The sequence below is a fragment of the Dicentrarchus labrax genome, unplaced genomic scaffold (assembly GCF_905237075.1).
Source record: "Dicentrarchus labrax unplaced genomic scaffold, dlabrax2021, whole genome shotgun sequence".
Taxonomy (NCBI): Eukaryota; Metazoa; Chordata; class Actinopteri; family Moronidae; genus Dicentrarchus; species Dicentrarchus labrax.
The window spans coordinates 22,401,781-22,421,701 of record NW_026136723.1 but is presented as its reverse complement, the minus strand read 5'-3'; the positions used below and the strand labels follow the sequence as shown (position 1 = coordinate 22,421,701).

At 39.8% G+C, this 19,921-nt stretch overlaps 1 protein-coding gene across 7 annotated transcripts in view; it reads right to left on the bottom strand.

Moving 5' to 3' along the window:
- LOC127357652 (MAP7 domain-containing protein 1) overlaps positions 1-19,231 on the bottom strand; it is a 44,410-nt gene extending 25,179 nt beyond the window's left edge. For 5 of the 7 annotated variants that reach the window (XM_051389984.1, XM_051389985.1, XM_051389988.1 and 2 more), the window contains exons 1-2: positions 18,834-19,231; positions 1,776-1,985 (exon numbers count right to left, since the gene is read on the bottom strand). In XM_051389984.1, the coding sequence (XP_051245944.1) occupies positions 1,776-1,985; positions 18,834-18,900 (277 nt within the window). In that variant the 5' untranslated portion in view covers positions 18,901-19,231. The remainder of the gene's footprint in view (positions 1-1,775; positions 1,986-18,833) is intronic. The other 2 variants (XM_051389991.1, XM_051389990.1) reach the window with 1 other exon arrangement.
- Positions 19,232-19,921: the final 690 nt, after the last annotated feature.

The following is a 19,921-nucleotide window of genomic DNA, read 5'->3' as shown; positions in this document are numbered from 1 at the left end:
CATAGCTCTGCTTTAATTACCTTTCTACCTATCTGATCACAGCACCCTGTTGTCTGCCCGATGCCTGCAAACGAAGCACACAAGTGCCAGTACACACATATTCTTAACTTGGCTCTAACCAGTTACTAAGCTTACTAGTTGGATTAACTTTTAATAAAATGCAAGTTTCATGTTCACTGAAAATGTAGTATATGGACTCCCCTGTCCACAAATATTTGGGTAATTATGGGGCTGTTTTGTGTAGTTAAACAAAGGTAAAGAATAATGCTAGACCAGTGGTTCCCAACCTGGGGGTCTGGACCCAGACTAGGGCCGACCCAAAGCTTCACAGGGGGGTTGCGTGACCTTCTAAATTTTAAGACATGTATGAAAACATAAAAAATATACACAGTAGGCCTATATCTCAGCATTTTGTTCATTTCTGTGAAGAAAACTATAATTGTTCTAATTGTTATTTAAGATTTAAACTTTGAAGACCTGAACACAAGCTGAATTCCCAGAGCTTTCACTCTCTGATAAACAGCCTCGTCCTGCTTGAAGAAAAGTTAAAAAGACCGAAGAGCTGATAGAACAATGAGAAGAAAACACTGAATTTGTTGAAAATAAGGCGGTTAAGTATGTATGATTGTTAAAAACGATTAAAAAAATATATAATAATATAGACAGAGAATTGCATAAAAACAGGAAATAATTTGCTCAAAATGAATCCAAATCACCTTTTTCACACAAACTTCTCGCAGTTACTGAGTTCACTATTTGGGTTAATTGTACAGTTTTTAATATAATATGAAATAGCCATAAAATATGTCACTTAGTCAGTTTAATAAATTATAGAAAAGGGGGGTTCTTTAAGGTAAAATGTTGGGGAACCACTGTGTTAGACAGTATTCTACATAAACTTTCCTGTTTCAACAACGGATTTGTGCTCAAGTCGATAAAGAAATGGAGTTCCCGGTTTGTTGTGGAAGAACTTGACCGGCCCTGACCTCAACCCCATCCAGCTCCTTTGGGAGGAACTGGATCGAGCCTGGAGTTATCTCCTAATCACTAATTCTCCGGTGGCGCAGTGGGAGCAAACGCCCGCGGTCAAGTTCCAAAACCTTGTGGAAAGTCTTCCCAGAACAGTGGAGGATGTTATAGCAGCACGTTAACGCCGATTGTTAAACAATCACATATGGGTGTAATATTCAGGTGTAGATAAACAATAAATAATCACTTAACTCTCTAAAAGCAGACCTCCCGCATTATCCTTCTTTAATCAATCTAAAATAAAAACTATAATAACTAGAGCATTCATTCTTTTTGCAGAAGAAAGCTGCGGCTTCTGTCTTTAACGTCATCATGTTGTGCGCTCTGGGTGACGTCACTACTTTATGTTTTGTGCAAAACGTGCCGGCGATGCGCTGTGATACCAACTGGTCAATTGTTTGTATTTATGATGAATTTCAATACTTTTTTCAGTAGTTATGGTTTATTGACTGATATAACCTTTCAGCTTAGGTTGTACAGACTTTAGGGATATGAATCATTTCACGATACTCCAAGGAAATTACGTCACAATAAGCATGTGTAGGCACTGGCGGACCATTTCTACTGCAGAGTAGAACTTATCTGACATGGGTTTGATGTTTTACTGCCTAACACTGATACATTTTATGGTTTAAAGTTGGGTAAATCTGATTTATTACCATGTTTACATTTTGGACTTTGCAGGCTAAAAACAAGCCTGTGCCTATATGACAGATATTGAACAACAAAAACATCCATAATGTTACCTTTCTTGGGCTGAGGGCTGCTGCTGCTGCCCGGGGTGGATGGCCTGACATCTGTCTTGGAGGAGGCATCTGTATTGGTGGGGGTCTCTGTTTGGGGGCTGGAGTCTGTTTTAGGAGAGAGGTCTCCGATGGCTGAGTCGTCAGAAGTCAGAGGGTCCTTCCCCGAAGACTTGTCCCCTTTCTGGATGGACTCTGGCTGTAGAGGCAGAGCTGCAAGACAGAAAGTACACACACTGATTAATAACAAAATACCACAGTGAAAAGTCTCCAAGGTGACGCCATCCAATAAACGTGTGACTTCCTGTCTACATCCACTCCTGACACACCTTCGCTATAAACCTGGAAATCCTTTCGTGACTTCATTAACACAACCCTCACGCCTCATTAGAAATCACTAACGTCTCTTTCACACACAATTCACACGCATCAGGCGATCCGCAGCAAGACGTTACACTTCCCCCTAACATCCCTTAAGGTTTTAGACCTGCAGAGAAAAGGGCTCCTGTCAACAGCGTTAAACACACCAGCAGTGGGTGAGACATAAGCGTGGGAATAAATCTCATGTCATCTTTTAGGGAGTGTAGCAACAGTTTCGCAGTAAAAAAAAAAATAAGATGGGAGCTGATTTATCCTGCAGGGGGAAGAGGAAAACACTGGAGAGTGTTGTGTAAGTCAGCTCGCTTCCCTTAAAAGAAGAATGCTTACATAGTGATTATCATGGGAATATTTAACGACAATTGGTTTAATTACCCCCATAGAGCCACCAAAACTAAATCCCTTGACTTCACCATGGGGCATAAAATAGTCAAATTAATCAATAAAAACATTTATGATTAATTAATTGTTAAAAACTCAAATTATATTGTTGCTTTTCTCTGTTTTAAATCATCGTTAGCTGAATATCTTTTGGGTTTTGGACCGAAGCCTTAAATTCTGGAAACTTTTAATGGACATTTTTCACTATTTTATTACATTTTATTGATTAAACAGTTAAGAATGATTTAATATTGCCCCAAAGCCTCTATTTATACCTGCCATTAACCTGTAATCATGATATATTATGTGACACTAAACTTCCCGTAATTAAACTTTTTATTCCGTGTTTATGTATCAGTTATTGTAATTATCGGTTTCCGACGTCAGCGTCCAAGTCATAAGTACGTCTGGGAAACTTGGATTCTTCTGAAAGCCCTGATTCATCCGACTCGATATATTGGCTAATTAAACGTTTTTATGTAACATGAAACCTCTAGAAGTCTGTATGAAAACTAACACGAATACTGATTGATGATCCGGACACGGATCCGGTCACGAGGACAGACTTCCTTTGACCTCTGACCCTTACGGAGGGTGACAAAGAGGCAGCAAAAAAGCCACAAAACACATCCTGTTTTAATCCCTGCTCTGACTTTGTTTTCACACTTGGACGCCCTGCTGATACTGTCACTGAGTTCGGTTGCTCAGCTGCTGCTTGTCCGAGTCGCTCCCCTCCCTTTATCCCTCTCTGGTTGTCACACTGGAGAAGTCGGTGACAAACTGAGCAGAGCTGCAGTGACGCATGGAGGGGGGACGGCGGGGGCGGCAGGGGGGGACTGGAGCAGGAAGAAGAAGAAGAAGGAACAATTTGTGCACTTCTACAAGGACATGTGGAGGGTGAGAAGAGAGATTTATATAGAAGTGGGAGCTCGAGGACAATGAGTGGGACGGGAAACGCTGCAGCATGCTGTTTTTATAATGACAGAGGGGAAAAAAAGGGAGTGTAGGATTTGAAAAGACAAAAAAGGAAGAGCGATTAAGACAGTAAGAGCTGGAGAAATAATGAGACGGGAGCTCAGAGACAGTGAGGTAGGAAGGTGAGGGGCTGCAGGCTCAAGGCCAGCTATCCACTCCAAGTCCGCCAACAGTGGGGCAGATGGAGCGTGACGCTCTGCTCGGGCCCGTCCAAACGCCATCGAACCACATAAATCACAGATTAACACTGGGCTCCTCTCCAAATCCCCCCCACCCCCTCTCTCTCTCCACTGTACAACACAGAGCTTAATGCACAGACTCCACTGTAGAATACTAATGGAGGAATAATAGGATCGTGTGCGTGCGTTTAGATAAGAGAACGACTGTGAGAAAAAGGATGCAGGATCATGTTCGAACAGGACGACACTGCTTCTACCTGATGTTGAAAAAAGGGGATTAGGATTTGTAAAAAAAGAGGATTGCAGTGTTCCTCCTTACTTGAGAAGATTACTTGTTCACCAAGTATGGCTGACTTTTCGAATTTGATCAGTTTACCGGCCTTACATGGCTGCAAGAGACACGGCGAGTCCAAATTAGGACCTATTAGGATCACTTGAATTCCTAGAATGTAAAATATTCTTATATAGCTAAAACAGAAGTCAAGGATATTAAAAAATAGACACATTACCAAGTGGTGCGGATTATACTGCCGCCATAACGCTGCCAGAAAAACTCGATAAAACCAGACAATTCACTGAGATGTAAAAGAGAATTTGAGCTACAACAATCAGTGTAATTCTAAATTCATTTTGATCCTAATTTGTTTTTATGCTGAGGTTCAAATCATGCATTTGCACCTTAGTGATGTGCGTATAAGTACTAAGTGTCTGACACTTCTGTCTGGTGACTACAGGGGAAGACAATCGTCAGAAAGAGGGTCTAAAGTCTGAGAAAGTCCCTCTTTCTTCCCTCTCTCTGCAAGCACTGTTGCCAAATATGATCACTAAGTTGCAGAACTTTTTCCAGGTCACTTGTGTTACTGCTCGTGAAAATCTATCAAATAAATTGTACTGTATTCTGTTTGCTGCAGATAGTTACGTATATATCTATCTTATCCGCTGTGATAAGCTGCACAGAAAAGACTGCAGAACAAAGGCCGAAGATCCCCTCATATGACTGTAGTTTATGCTGCAGAGTTGACTCTAACTAGTTATTACGCAGCATTGGGTGTGGCTGCTGTGCTGTAAGAGAGGAGCGATGATAGGTGTTATGTTAAAGCAAAACCACAATATAAACTTTAGAGAGAAGAAACTGCATATTGTCCCTCTCACAACTGAAAAGTTGAGCAATAAAGTCTCGATCAGAGGTTTTACTGCTATAGTCTCAGCTTATAGTGACTAATGTGAGACAACTTTAGACGGATACTGCTGAGTAACTAGTGTAACTGTGTCAGTGCACTGACTTTAGGACTCTTTGTATGACTCACTTCTCTATTTTGTGCGACTGTTAAACTGCACTATGTGTATAGTAGCGTTTCGTAATCGAATCTAATCACCTGAGGCCACATTGTACAGCAAAAGCTACATGCCGGTAGTTTGATGCCCAATGGTAGACAAAGGAGAGCACCAAACGACACGCAGCTGTTTCAAAGAGTCTGAGAATGGTTCATAATTACAGCTAAAATTAAAATCCTTAAATTGCCTTGCGTTACAAGTCACACTCCTCCTCCTCCTCCTCCTCCTCCTTCTCAAATCTGAACCCACAGACAGGAAACACACATTTTTAGATTCAGTGTGATTTATACTTTCAGAGGATCTCATTATGTGCTCAAGTATGTTGCAAGTAAATGTCCATAAAACCTCCTTAGTCCAGAATCGCCTGAGAATAATCATGTTTTTAAGTTTTCTTCAGTATCGCAGTGACACTGCAAACAGTAAGCTGCTAACAGCTAATTCAAAATAATAAGACTGACAAAATCCATTAACATTTTCTTTTACATTACTGAGGCTCAGGATGGGGGGTTCTCATACAATCGTATACATTTCTTTTAATATCTTATATCTTATTATATTATCTTATAATACACGTTTAAATTCTTATGTTATTTACTGTGTACTGAGAAATTATTACTATATGTATTTATCAGTCTTATTATTTGACCTGTACAATTATCTTATACTGTATCTATATCTTCTCTTACATCTTTCTATTATATTATATTATATTGTATTATATTATATTATGTATCTGAATTATACACTGTTAATGATCTGGGGCTGCTGTATCAAGTGAATTTCTCCATGTGGGATCAATAAAATCTGTTTTATCTTTATTATTATCTTGTATCCTAACAACTACATATTACCTTTGAAAACTAAAACCATAATATTACTTTAAATATGCAGCCTCAGTAACAATCAATACAGCCTTGTAGAAATTCAGCGTCAAGTCAACAAGTGCATCTTATCGCACATGATCAGTCATTCATGTAACAGCCTCCATTTAACACAGAAACACAAATTCAGCATGATGTTCACCAGTCGCTCCCTCCCTCCCTCCCTCTCTCCCTTCCTCCCCCTCTGAGCCTCGTCCCTCCACTGCCATCTCAGGTTTCTGTGCCACTGTGACAGACTCCGGGTTTATAAATAGCGTTAAGCACCATACTGAGAATGTCGGCCATAAAAGGGGCTGGCTTCTGTCGAGGCACCTTGGGACGGCGCAGTCACCACAAACTGCAGCATGTGGTACACCAGATTTACTGGACAGGCAGGGCACGAAAACCTAAATGTGTGGGCCATATTGGCTGGTAAAATCCAAATCTGGGATAAAAAACAGGTTTAAGCAATAATAGAATAAAACACAGAAGGCAACCAAATGAGAGTTGGTAACCTGCCAAACTGGGAGCCGAACTTAGCCACATTAAGTCTCAACCACAGCTGAAATTTACCTGTTAACCCTTAGATACTCTAACAATGTTTTCCCTCAGACAGCTGAGGGAATATGGATGCTTATACTTATAGTCGTAGCGTACTGCATTTCCCAGATGAAAGGCTCCATGAGAACAGGTGTGACAGCTGTAGATTGGACGTGCATTAAGAGGGACTGATAGTGTGGAAAAGAACTGCTATGAAAAGACAAAAAAAACAAAGAAATGTGAGTTGTGTTACAGTTGAAGTACAAACGTGGTGAGTTTGTAAGATGATGGAAGTACAGGTGGTGTCAGACAGGTAAGGTAGGTCGACCAATCACATTTTATCTAGTTTTCTCTCTGCTGCTGCATGGACATTTTTACTGAAAGAAACTTACTATGCAGTTAAACAAACTTATGGATGTTTTTCCATGCATGTACTTTGTTCTGCATGGTGCAAACTCCTTTCATCGTCCAATATAATAAAATATGACAAATAACGTAACAAAAGCATCATAAATAAATACAAATTATACTATCAATGGGTAAATATGTATAGTAATACTAATAATGACACTTATAATAATAATACATTGCAATTGTAGTAATTATTATTAGGGCGATATGAATAAAAGTGAGTGTTTGAGTGATTATTTTTGCATAAAAATTTATTTTCACTGAAAAAAACTATTAAAATCATGATTATGTGAATTCTTTTTTAGGTCTGTAACAAACAAATATTTTTTCTTGAATCTGGAGAACAAGATTTGTAGACCAGGACATCTCTGCAGCTCTACAGTATTTCATCATAATACTGTTTGTCACACATTTTACCTTATTAATAATAAAATATATTAATAAACTGCAGCTTGGCCAAACTGTAATTTCCATAATATTTACATAAATTGTGCAGCCCTAATTTCAATAAAAATAAAGGAAAATAAAATTAGTACTCACAAATGAAAAAAATACATAAAAATTAAAAAATAGTCATCCCCCCCCCATTTCCTGTAACCTCTCTGCTGTCCACTTGCAAACAAAGGCAGAATATCAACAATGGCTCTCTTCCATTCACGTGTCCCAGTAAAGGCCAACTCACGGTTTCCACCATGAACAGCTATCCACGTACTGACGTATGATCGACACTGTGACAGTGAGTGAGCATGCACGATACCGATACCAGGCAAAATTAAATTCAGCCTCAGTCAATCAGTTTACTAGTTTTCCTCTTTTTAACCCTTCACATCAAACTCTAATTACCTCTGGGAAGCTCCAATGTGTTTTAATTAGTTTGTCCTCCATCTTTATATCAATGAGAATAAGCTGAATAACGTAACACTATAACCTTCATGAACTGTTGTATTAGACTGCAAAATAGAGATGCAAACCTTTAAATCAAACTGTTTTACTTCCTTTTTGCATTTGTATATTCTGGAAAAATGTGTGCCACGCTGCAATATAAGAGTTTATTTTATACATTTACTTGCGAAAAATGTTTGTTAAAGAAGTTTCTTTTGATTTTAGGCAAATGGGAAAAAATATTAACAGCAAAACATCTTTTTAATCAGTCTTTTTATAAAGGTGGAGGGGAGCAGAACCCCCTGTTGTGTGAAGCAGGTCAGCCTCTATTGTTTGGAGTTATGTGCATTAGAGAGCCAGTATGTGAACGCATGTATACTGTATGTATGTGTGTGTGTGTGTGTGTGTGTGTGTGTGTGTGTGTGTGTGTGATGAGTGGGACATGTTGGATCTGGGTCAGGCCAACCTCAGGAATCCCTGGCATCCACACTTCCCATGCACGTGTTTATACAGCAAAATGTGTGTCTTTTGTCATCGTCTGCGTGGCCTGTATGCGCCAAGAAAACCAACCGGATTAAAATCAACCAAAATAACATGAAGAGATTAAAATACTGTAAATGTCAAAGCAACAGGGGACAACATCTGCTTGTATGCAGTTGCACAAAATGCACAATCTCAGATTAAGTGACTCCAGGAATTTGTGATATTGCAACCAAAAAAAATAGACTTTTTGTTTCAGTTTGACACGCTGTCCTATATGGATAGAAACAACGGAAACGCTCTCGGTGCAACAAGTATCCACGCCCCAGGGAAAAGCAGAGGAAGAACATTCCTGGGACACTGGTGCTGAGAGCAACAACAGCCAAAAACACACGCTTGGAGAGCAATAACCAGTGAGTATTTAACACCAATTTATACCTCAACAGCTGAGGAAAAAAGAAGGTATCTGTTGTCTGTTGTTCCATCTCGTGACAAACAACAATAAAACTGAGTAAACCAAAAGGTCACTGAGTCCAAATTCAAGCATGAAAGCCCACAAACAAAAATGTCAACCACACCAGCGCCTCCGAGGGCACAAATGCTGCACGAAACCCCTTCAGATTCTCCCTGTTAACGCCGTGAGAGGTCACCAGACCCGACAGCTGTGTGTGTAATGAGTAAGCTACTAATCACTGTCACAGAACAGAAGAAACGTGACTTCTCTGTGAGGATGAAAGAAGAGAAACCTTCATTTTAGATTCAGAGAATTACAGACCACTTGCTCTCACAGCTAGTTGTGTGTGTCAGCTGTTATGGACAATGCTGCGTTTTCTCTTTGAATCACCGAATTGTGCGAGTTTGGCTTGAAGTGCTAAAGCCGCCATTGTGGCTCGTTTTCCATTCTGTTCTTAGTCATTTTTTAAACTATGAGTCTTCAATCTTACATAGAAGTAAACAAAATAAGACCAACAACCGAGGATTTAGGCACTTAAAGTGACAGCTAGCCAGAAAACAATGTCTCCTACTGACTTTTTAATGTTTCCAGTTGACTTGTTTTTAAATGATGACCCTTAGATTAATGCAGTTACTGTTCCACCCCCTAAATAAATAATGACACACTCCATGCTTTTGGTAAATAACATTCGGTAAGCTGGTTAGCCAGACATGTTAACGATTACAGCTCACTTCAGAGCGGATAAAGACCAATGAATTGAACATTATCGCTAAAAAGAAGTATATTACGGCTGTTTATCTGCCTCTAGTTGGTTGATTCAAAAATGTTGGCATTTCTATAGCACAGGAGCTAACAGGAGCAACTGGCACATTTGTCAGGAGTTGTGAAGGAGAACATTATGGAAAGGTACATTATGAAATAAAATGTTACAACCATAATTAAATAGAACTGATATACAAATATTTATTGTGTATTTATTTATTATTTCATAATAATGAGTTGAGTTTGACTGATTTCTTCGATTATTTCACAAATGGTTGGTCTGTTTATATATTTTGTGCAATTTATTCATATGATTATTTCATAATGGCTTTTTTAACCAATTTAATATTGCACAAAGTGACTCATAAATTAAGTTTTATTCACCCAATTGTTGAGTGGCTGCAGAACCCACGAAAACAAACTTTTTTTTTCTTAACTACCTACCTTTAATATAAACTCATATTACCTATTTTCTATCTCCAAATAACCCAAAATTGATTGAAGAGTGAATGAGCACTTTCTTGTTCTTTTTAACCCCTCCCCTGTCTTTGATTACAGGGCAAAAACAGGACAAGCTATTAAAAGTATTAACCAATTACTACTACAGAGCGCACAGGTCTGAACATGAAAGTTAAAATACATCCAGTCAGAGTGGCGAGAGGCTGGCAACAGGATGTTACTCCACTGCAAACAGGAGGCATCTCCAGATGCTTTTAACCACATAGAAGTGGGTTACCCAGTCACAAAGACATAAAACAGAGCCAAGCATGAATCATATATGGACCATCTATTATTCAGTTATTTTCCTCTTTCTCTATCCAGCAGCTCAGAGTTAATAGGCTACGGTCAAAGGTGCTGCGGCGACGGAGGAGAAAAGAGGCAAGATTTCTGAACCATTTTTAAATGGCGGGTGCTGAGAAAAGCTCTTCTTCGAGACAGAGAGAAAATAGCTTGGTTTGTTGTGACTGAGGCTGTAGTCAGGGAGTTGCACTTCCTCAGTCATGACTTCATCGTTAGATCATCTCCATGACAGCACACGGGCACATGATGCAAATAAACACCACGAGGTTTGTTTCTCTTTACGTTGAAGTCCAAGAAACAGACATATTTAGTCATTAACACTCCACAAGAATGTGATTGGGACAAACTGTTGATTGGGACAAACAGAACTATGGCTTCTGCTTTAAGGCGGGACAAATTTAGCACCATAGCGTATCAGAAACAGTTTTTCTTGAGTTCTACGTTCATGTGAACACGTTACTGTTACTGTTAAGCCGTTACTGTAACTGTTAATGGGACCATAATATTGTCTCATATTGATCACAGGCCCCTGAATCCTTTTGTATTGTGGCAGACTTTGTGATATCGGCAAATATCATACCGTCGTCCAAAGAACCGATATAATATCTTATCGTGATGAAAACAGGTGATTTCTGCCTCTAATAATTACTGATTTAAATCAGAATGTTGTAGACTATTTTAATACAGCTGTACTAATCAATAATAACAATAGGATATATATATTATGTGTAATGTGAAGGGTGTTGCTCACGATGATAAATCTACAATCACTTAAATCTGCAGTTCCTGTCAGCGAGCATCTTTCATCAGTCAATTGTTTTAATATTTTTTGGTCACTCTCGTCGCTCTAACCAAAGACAAAAAAGCTGGTGAACATAAGGAGCCTGATATTTCCTTCAGTTGGTGGAGACCAAAAACAGAGCTTAAAATATATATTATATAAATTTGCAACTGTTGGCCAAAATATTCACCTCAACAACTTTATAAGGTGATAATATGTCATTGTTCTGTTTACAGCTTGTAACATTGCCCCCAAGTGGCCCAAAAAATACTTATAATACTTAAAATACATATAATGCAACATTTGCAAAAAAGACAACATTTAACGTTTGTGAACTTTTGCTTCTTTTGTTATTAAAAGTTATGGTTTCAGAACGAGCACAGAAGGTTTTCAAACAATACTAATAACAGCAATTACAAATGGATTTGTCTAAATAAAGTAGAGATAATGTAAAACATTACATAAAACTGAGATAACCAGTTGAACAAAAGACAGAAACAAAATCTGCAGTAACAATGAGTTTGTTTATTTCTCTCACGACCGCAGACCACCAGACTCCTTCAGACACTGACCACTTACTGCATCAGAGCCCGCGAGCACATTGTTTTTGTGTTTTCGCAAAGAAACCATACTCCTAATTATATCTAGTCTTTAATTTTCCTTTACCAGCTATTTTATGAAGAGAGAACTGGTCAAAAAGAAAGAAAACTCCAGATCCCGTCACAGTTTCAGCTAATACTCGACTCTATCTGAGAGCTTGGTGTCTGTATTTAGTAAATACAAAGTCTTGATGCCGTTTTTTGTGATGGAAACCTCTAATGCGAACATCAGAATCAAGTATATCATCTCTACAGGCCGCAGTTGCCCCACCGCACTCTTGTTTTGGACTCATAAAGTAGGACATAACTGTGTCTGGCTGACTAATGTTGACCTGGCAGCACGGTGAGATGTGATGACGGACTAAGTTTAATCTCAGCTGAGGTCTGGTTTCAGTGCTGCAGTTCAGCCTGGTCACAGCAGGTCAACAAATGATGGAAAAGATAAAAACCTTCATGAGAAAAAAGTTAATATTGTGCTGTTTTTTGTTATCTTTATAATTATAATGAGTTAAGTTTCTTGGAAAGGGACAGCAATTATGTTTAAGGGACCAGTGTGTGACATTTTGTGGCATCTATAGGTGTATTTATAGCAAGTTAAAGCGCTATTATGAGGATTATAGGGAAAAGTAGACCCCCTGCATGAGAAGAAGGGCCAATAATCAATCAAAATCTTCTTAACGGAAGAACTGACATGTCTATAGCTGTGCAATATATCAAATTCATTCAATATTCAGTAATAACATACAGTTATTATGGTTGATGCTTTGGGGAACAGTTTCTTATGTTAAATGCACTTTCGGCATGTAGTATTGACTCCTTGACCTTTCTACTTAATGAGGATAAACCTGCAGTGACTTAATCCATTCCTTCATTTCATAAATAACATTCACTGCAACATAAACTCTGCAGTGTTTTGGCCTTAAAACATCAGACATTTGATGTTTCTTTGAACGGTAACGATTCACTCACTCACTGATGTCAGACGGCCTCCATGTGATTCATCACAGCTCTGAACCATCAGACACATGAAAATATGTTGATTTAAAGCTTTCTGAAAACCTGAGCAGCTGCAGCCAAATGACCGACCTGGTTTTCATCTTGGAGAAGAGTTTTCCAAGGATCATTTCAGATTGTAAAAGGGCACAGTGAGCCGCTGGCTGGGTCACCACAGCTCGTATGTGTGTGTGGAGGTAATGGAAGAAGCGATGTGGCGTCATGGTAGGATACTGCAGGGGTAATCAATTGACGGTGCAGCAGGAGACGCTGCATTTTAAGTGGTTTAATGCTGCTCATACGACGACTGAAAGCACTTGGAGAGGTTTGGAAATAAATAAAATATCTGACCACATGACGACATCATCCTCACACAACCAGAAGTAAAGATTTGTGAACTATGACCCACTGTGAGATCCATTTCTACACGTGTTTCATTATTATGAGTTTTAAAATGACTGAATGAGGTTCAAGTTGTGCAGCCTGTTAGCAGAGAGCATTAGCCATCATCTGCGCTCTAATATTAGAGCCTGTGGGTCCTGTGACTGAGATGTTGTGGGGTGAGTGAGAGATTGTGTGCCCACATACAGGAGAGGAGGGGGGGGGACGCATCTGTTAGTGATTCCCCCGAGGCTGTAGTGACACATCAACAAAAACATCCAGTACATACTGCAAGGCAGCATGGGTAAGGGGGGGCAAGTACAGGACAGGAACCAAACAGCTGAACACCAGTGGAGCTAAACTACCATATTCATTTGATTCCTATAATAATACTATATATGTTAAGATATCCTTCGAAGGACGGCATTAAAGGGAGGTCTCCTTTGCAGCAAGCACAGCAAAAAAAAAAAAAAACTCCTATTTAACATTAAAGATGAATTCAGCTGCATTAATATTGATCAATTAAACTTTAATAGACAGCCAGCGCCCAAGGAGGTCAAATCTGAGCGAGCTGCAGAATAAAAAAACGAGAGACGTGGGGGTGTGCCTCTGGGTGATAGCTAGAAAGGACCCCGAGGATACAATCAATACTGTCTAATACATCAAAGTGAAGCTCCAACTCGAATATTTAAGAGACATTCAAGTGCAGAGCAGCACCAAATTCATGTCACCCAGGAACTAAGACTGGACGTCGACTGACGGCTGTAGTGTCGAGGGTCTAAAAACTGCCAGTGAACAGGTTTGTGCCGCCCGTCAGTGCTCGGGAATGAGACTCAACAATCAACTATCGTTCTGGGTTCTGACTGTTTTTGTTGCTTTTGTTGAGGCACAAAGAGCCAAAGGAGCCAGAAGAACCAGATTTTTTCTACCGTCAGGATATAGTGAAAATGTCTAGATGGGAATTCTGGCTGTTTTTAGTGAGTCTGATCATTTGGCTCAACTCAGCAATAAGAGTCGACTTAGTCCCACTTCTGGCTTTTATAATTCAGCCAATGACCATTGACAGGATATTGACAAATTTAAAGTGGAGTCAGATTGGTGATTCACGTCCACTGTTGTGCTGGTCGACACAACAGCGCATTAAGTCTGAATCATAGAAGCTTTTGCTTTACAATATTAAACATCCTCTGCTGCACAGGAAGTGGAAGTGATGTGTGATGTGTGTGTGTTGCATTCCTGACGCAGCAGCAGTTAATGTGGAAGTAGAAATGTGGAGTTAGCATTAATTGCTAAAACACTCAAACAAAAGGGGGAGGAAATATGATTGAAAATGAGATTAGATTAGATTTTGTCCATATTGTTGAATCAGAAAGAGGTCAGCACTGCGTATATATACCTGCCTCTGATTTCTCTTCTATCCACATCAGCTCTAAAATAGTCACAGATGTGTAGGTGTTGCTCTCTAATCTATAAAATGTGATACGACACTTCCTTTTATGACTAAACTCTGCCTCCCACCATTCCCCTAACAGGATTATGCTGCAAACAGGATTACTAATATCAACGTCCCATTCATGATTTTTTTTTTTTTCCCCGGATACGAAGGGAAACATGACTAATGTGTACATAAAGCTCTCAGGAAGCTTCAGCCTTCTCCTTCTTCTTCCTACTACAGCAGATTGGAGCATTTTCCTCCCTTTTTTCTGTGTGTCATGGCTGTGATTTAAAGCATCTGGTCACAGGGATCGCTGACGTGGACTGTAAGGGCGAGAGCACTCTGAGTCTGGTCCTCCTCCTTCTCCTCCTCCTCCTCCTTCCTTTCTTCTCCCAAGGATCCACTGAAAACCACAACAACCTCGACACCCCGTCCAGTTTCTCAAGAGTCATTCTAGCCGATCCCATCCACGCCCCAAACCCTCCCCAGCAGCCCTCTTCGCTGTTCATCCACCAGCATGTATGAGCATTTCGAGCCCCCCACCCCCTCGATGAAGCACAGTTGGCAGAGCCGTGAGAACTTGAGCCCCGTCTGACTGCAGGAGCTGAGAGGAGCTTTGTCTTTGTGGGGTTTTCCCTCCGATGCAGAACAGAAACTGTATTAAAAACTATAATTCAGAAGTTAGGGTTAAACAATCTAAGGTAAGGTGGGAGTGAGTGAGTGCCTGGCTGAAACAAGTATTCGAGTTTGTGAGTCAGTATGCTCGTAAATATATTAAATAAAGTTAAATAAAGAGTTATTTTACTCTTGTGATTAAAACATTGCAATAAAGTTCAATTCTGAGGGTTTTCTAACAAATATAGCATCTTCTGATCAACCATATCAATTAAAGGCTAAAATTTGCAACTTCTGGTTAGCCCCACCCACTTCAGCGTTTAAGCCCCGCCCACTTCAGGATACAAATACAGGTAATTAAGTTGGTTGAACAAATACAGGTGATGGCTTCTCATCCCTACCTATTATTATTAGTAGTAGTAATTAGTATGGCCACTTCTCCTTGCAGCGAACGTTAGAGCACATTGTTCAATCCATTTCTTTTTTTTAATTTTTTTTTTTTTTTTATTATTATGTTGTATTACGAGTATCACTCTTTCTACAGCACCAGTTATGGTTGCTAAACTTTCATTTAACAATTGCTGTTCAGCAGAAAGGTTTTACAATCATGTGGATTTTGTTTCTAAAATGTGTTTTGCTGCTTTTATATTATAGTAAGTTGAATATCATAATAGCAATTTTAAGACAGTTTGGGCTCTGGGAAAGGGTACATGGGCATTTTTCACTATTTTCTACCATTTAAAACACATTAACACACACTAAATTATGGCTGGAAACCCTAGGCCAAGGTTGCTTCTTTTAATGGTGGCGGATGACTTATGATTGTGGCAAATCAAAAAAAAAAAAAAAGAGTGGAAGAAGGTTTCTAGGCCATAATCTACATTTCCAGGCTGGCTGCGATGTTGAACCCGTGCCAAGAACATAACGTCAGCACGACTGGGAAGCTCGCCGGGGCCAAAAGGGAGTCCACGTCTCATGATTACTTCCACAGAGGAGCATTTAACTCCACACTGAGACACACTGACTGCTGTCCAACCAGGCTGGAAAAGTTGGTACAGACGGTGACAAGAAACAGATAACAGGAAGGTTTTCATCTGGGAGGGAGTGTGCAAGTTAAACGCCTATACGAAACAAGTGCAGAGGTTTTCTCTCACACAAAAGGTGAATTGTTTCAGGGGACGGGTGCCACTCCTATTGTGAGCTGCAAACAGAGAGTCTTTGAACGTGTCATGTCTTGGAGAGGCCTTGACTCCGCCGCTCGCAGAGAAAGTAGGAAAAAGGAAGCTGCTGGCTGTGTTTCCTCAAAGAAACACCAGCAGACAGAAAAAAAAACTGATTAATGTCGCTGGTTGGCTGGTTCCGGAGGGGGTGTGAGAGATGAGGTCAGGAGGGGTGAGTGTGTGTGTGTGTGCATTCATTGGAGGGTGTTGGGGGGGATTTTGTATGGTCTACATGCATTAGGGATAAAACCAAAGGTCTGTCAACACTCAGACCTGAATAAATCACTTTGATATGGGATTATAATCCCCTTTAACAGCTCTGCAGACACACCAGACTGTAAAAAACAAACAAACCCTAGTTGCCTTTTCTTCTTTCTTTTTTTTTTTTACAAGAGACTCACAGCTCTCAGAAAGGAGTCAGAGAGAAAGAATGTGTCTGTTTATCTAACGCCCCTGCCTTTTTCGGCGTCTAGCATTCCCGATAACGTCACATGTTGATCAACCCCGCTGTGTGCTGGAGCTCTCTGTAGAAGGCAACCAAAACATGCTTTGTTTTTCCGTCTGAGATCTCTTACTGATAGGTGATTTTGCTCAAGAACGATACGAGCTTGAGGAGTATTTCAGCACACATGCCTCTTAAAGATATAATGTGTAACACTGTGGGGTTAAAAATGTCTAAAAACGATATAAATCTATGTTGTATTTGTTGTTGAGTTGTGTACTTATATTATCCAAAATGTCAGTGGCGTCATATGTCCTTTGTGCTTTGACTTTTTATCCAGTTTTAAGCCTCATTTTTAAGTTTTTTAACTCTATATTTTAACCAGATGAAGGATTTCAGTCATTGTACGTCTGGATCTTAAGTTATCAGAGGAACAAGCTGAGCTAACGTTAGCAGCAGCTCCTCCAGGACGTCCTTTTCCACCAAACAGCATTGGAGAAACACTGATTTTTAAGGTGAAACTGCTTTATTCAGAGTTTCTACTGATTTTAATCACCGGATCTGTTTGTTTTGGAGAGGAGGAGACCTCTGCGGATAATTCGGCTCGTGGTAGAAACCTCCTGAACCATGAACACTGAAGGAATCGTAACCGGGAGAATCTGACAGCAATGGTGGTGAAGACAACAACTCCCATGATCCCACGATACAGCAGAAATGACATATTATACATTTAAAGGTTGAGTTAGGAAGATCTATTGGAATATAACATTCATAGGTATGTTTTCATTAGTGTATAATCTCCTGAATATAAGAATGATTGTGTTTTTGTTACCATAAATTGAGACACAGAGTCTGCCATGTTGAACCGCCATGTTTCTACAGTAGCCCAGAACAGACAAACCAAACACTGGATCTATGTAGGGACTTTTCGTGTGTTTTGCAAGTTAAAAACATCCTGATAAAGCTCCATTTCTAGCAACAAAAGACAGCCGTGCCTCAATAACATCCCAATTTAAAAGAAAAAACGAATAAAAAGGATCCATATCAAGATTGTATGTTTATGCTGCGTGTTTAAACTATTACTTTGGCCGATATATCATTATTTAATCTTATTAAACTCCCAAATACTCTTATACAGTATCAGTAATCAGTATTGGCCTCAGTATCCGTCGGGCTGTAGCTGCTGGTATATACAGCAGACTCCTACACATGCAGCAGGACGAGCATCATGACAGCCTGTGATAGAAAGCTGCAGCAGACGCTTCTCCCTCCATCCACTGCTCTCCACATCAAGTGGGAAAGCAAGGGAGGGAGGGAGGTAGAGAGGGAGGTAGAGAGGGAGGGAGGGCTGCCAAATGACCAGAAAGTCACCTTCCTCCAGCACACAGGTCAGGGGGGGAGGTGTGCAATGGAGGTGGAGGCTGTTTGTTGATGTTTCGTGGACTTGAAGACGCCCACAAATTGATCCATTATAATTACTATAAATCATTATTTACAGTACCAGAGGAAACGTGACTCACTAATTAATATGAGCTTACTTGTGCATAATTATAAGGATGTTCACCGAGCTGAGGCTGCACAGAGGCTGAGCATCAGTCCCTATCTGCCCTGCCGAAGTGCTCTTGAGCAAGAAACCCAGACACCAGAGGGAGATAAAAAGGAGTTTCCTGTTTAATATCTCATTAATTTACTGATTGTTTTCTGCAGAGTGTGTTTGTGTGTGTGTGTATCTTCAGCTTCCACTTATGTATGTGGGCCATTTTTATTTTTTTCCCACCCTGTGCACCACTGACGCGTTTGGTAATGGAGACCACAGCTCGGTGCAGCATTTCCAGGATCTCTGCTGGTTAGGACCCGCCTGTTAGAGATGCAGACAGCCCGCTGTTTTTGGTGTGGAGGAATTACAGCGGGTTGCCAGGGCGGACAAACATCCCATCTTTTAAAGGAGGGGGGGAGAAAGCAGAAATCTGTATGTTCTGCACACATTGCTGCAGCTGTTGGATCTAATTCATAAAGATATTTATATATTTATATACTGGAAAATACTGACACACTTTCATTATGACTGGTGGGATAAATACATAAAATATTAAATAACAACCACCTTAATTCTAACTGTTATTCACGTCACAGTTTTAATGGCTGTAAGATACTCACATTTGTCTGTTAGTGTCAGCTTCTGCTCGAAATTATGTCCAAGCTCCTTATAATCCATTGTTTCCATTCAGGCGGATCGCAGTCCCTTTCCAGTTGCTGTCATTCCTCAGGAGTCGCGCAAGTACAGGAGATGAAACTCCCGGTACAGATCGCCCCCAAACACGCCCTTTGTAAATCCAACCGGAGTAGAAGGAGAAAAAAAAGGGACCAAAAAATTAAAAATTAAAAAAAATGTAATGTAGTGAATGAGACAGGATCCGACTGGAAACAGCTGGGAATGTCTGAAAATGTTGAATTGTAATAAAAACTTGTTAAAATGGGAGAGTCGGTCCAGTCCAGTTTGGTGGAAAATCTACAGTGCGGGAATAAAACAGCTTCAGTGACTCCTGAGAGCCGCAGGACCGGAGTCAAGGTACAAAGGATGGGGGGAACCACTTCCCGTCAGACTTTTCAGAATAAAATGAATCCGCACAATGTTTTCTTGATTTTAAACACACCTCAACCTTTTTTTTTTTTTTTTTTTCAATTAGAGATAGTTCAGCTTTCATCACGTAGATGGCTGAGCTGATCTCCAAAACAACAGAGAAAACAATCCAGTAGTTGGACCTTGAGTTCACTTTTATTTGTCTAATTATTCCTTCTAAGGTCAAGAATTACGCTCTATTGTAAGTAGTTGTTTTCTTTTTCACTTTTTAGTAATAAAGAAACACTTTATTTCCCCCCAGATATGTTTTATTGAGGTTCTGGCAACAATTAAATATTCTCTGGTTCTAAATATGTACATATATACATTGATACCTTATCAAAAACACAAAAACGAAAAGGCTAGAAACACATCTTTTAATATGTTTTTCTGATTTTCACAGACAAACCATGTGACGGTATAACATTCAACATACACAGTACAGACAGAATAACAAAATAAACATTAAAATAAGCAATGCATTTCAACAGAGGGCTGTTATACATAAATAAACACGATGATCTTGGATGACAGCTTGGAAGGATACTCAACAGATTTTCGAAGCATGGTCGTTTTGTTCATACTAATAATAATATAATAATAATAAACTTTAATTATATAGCAC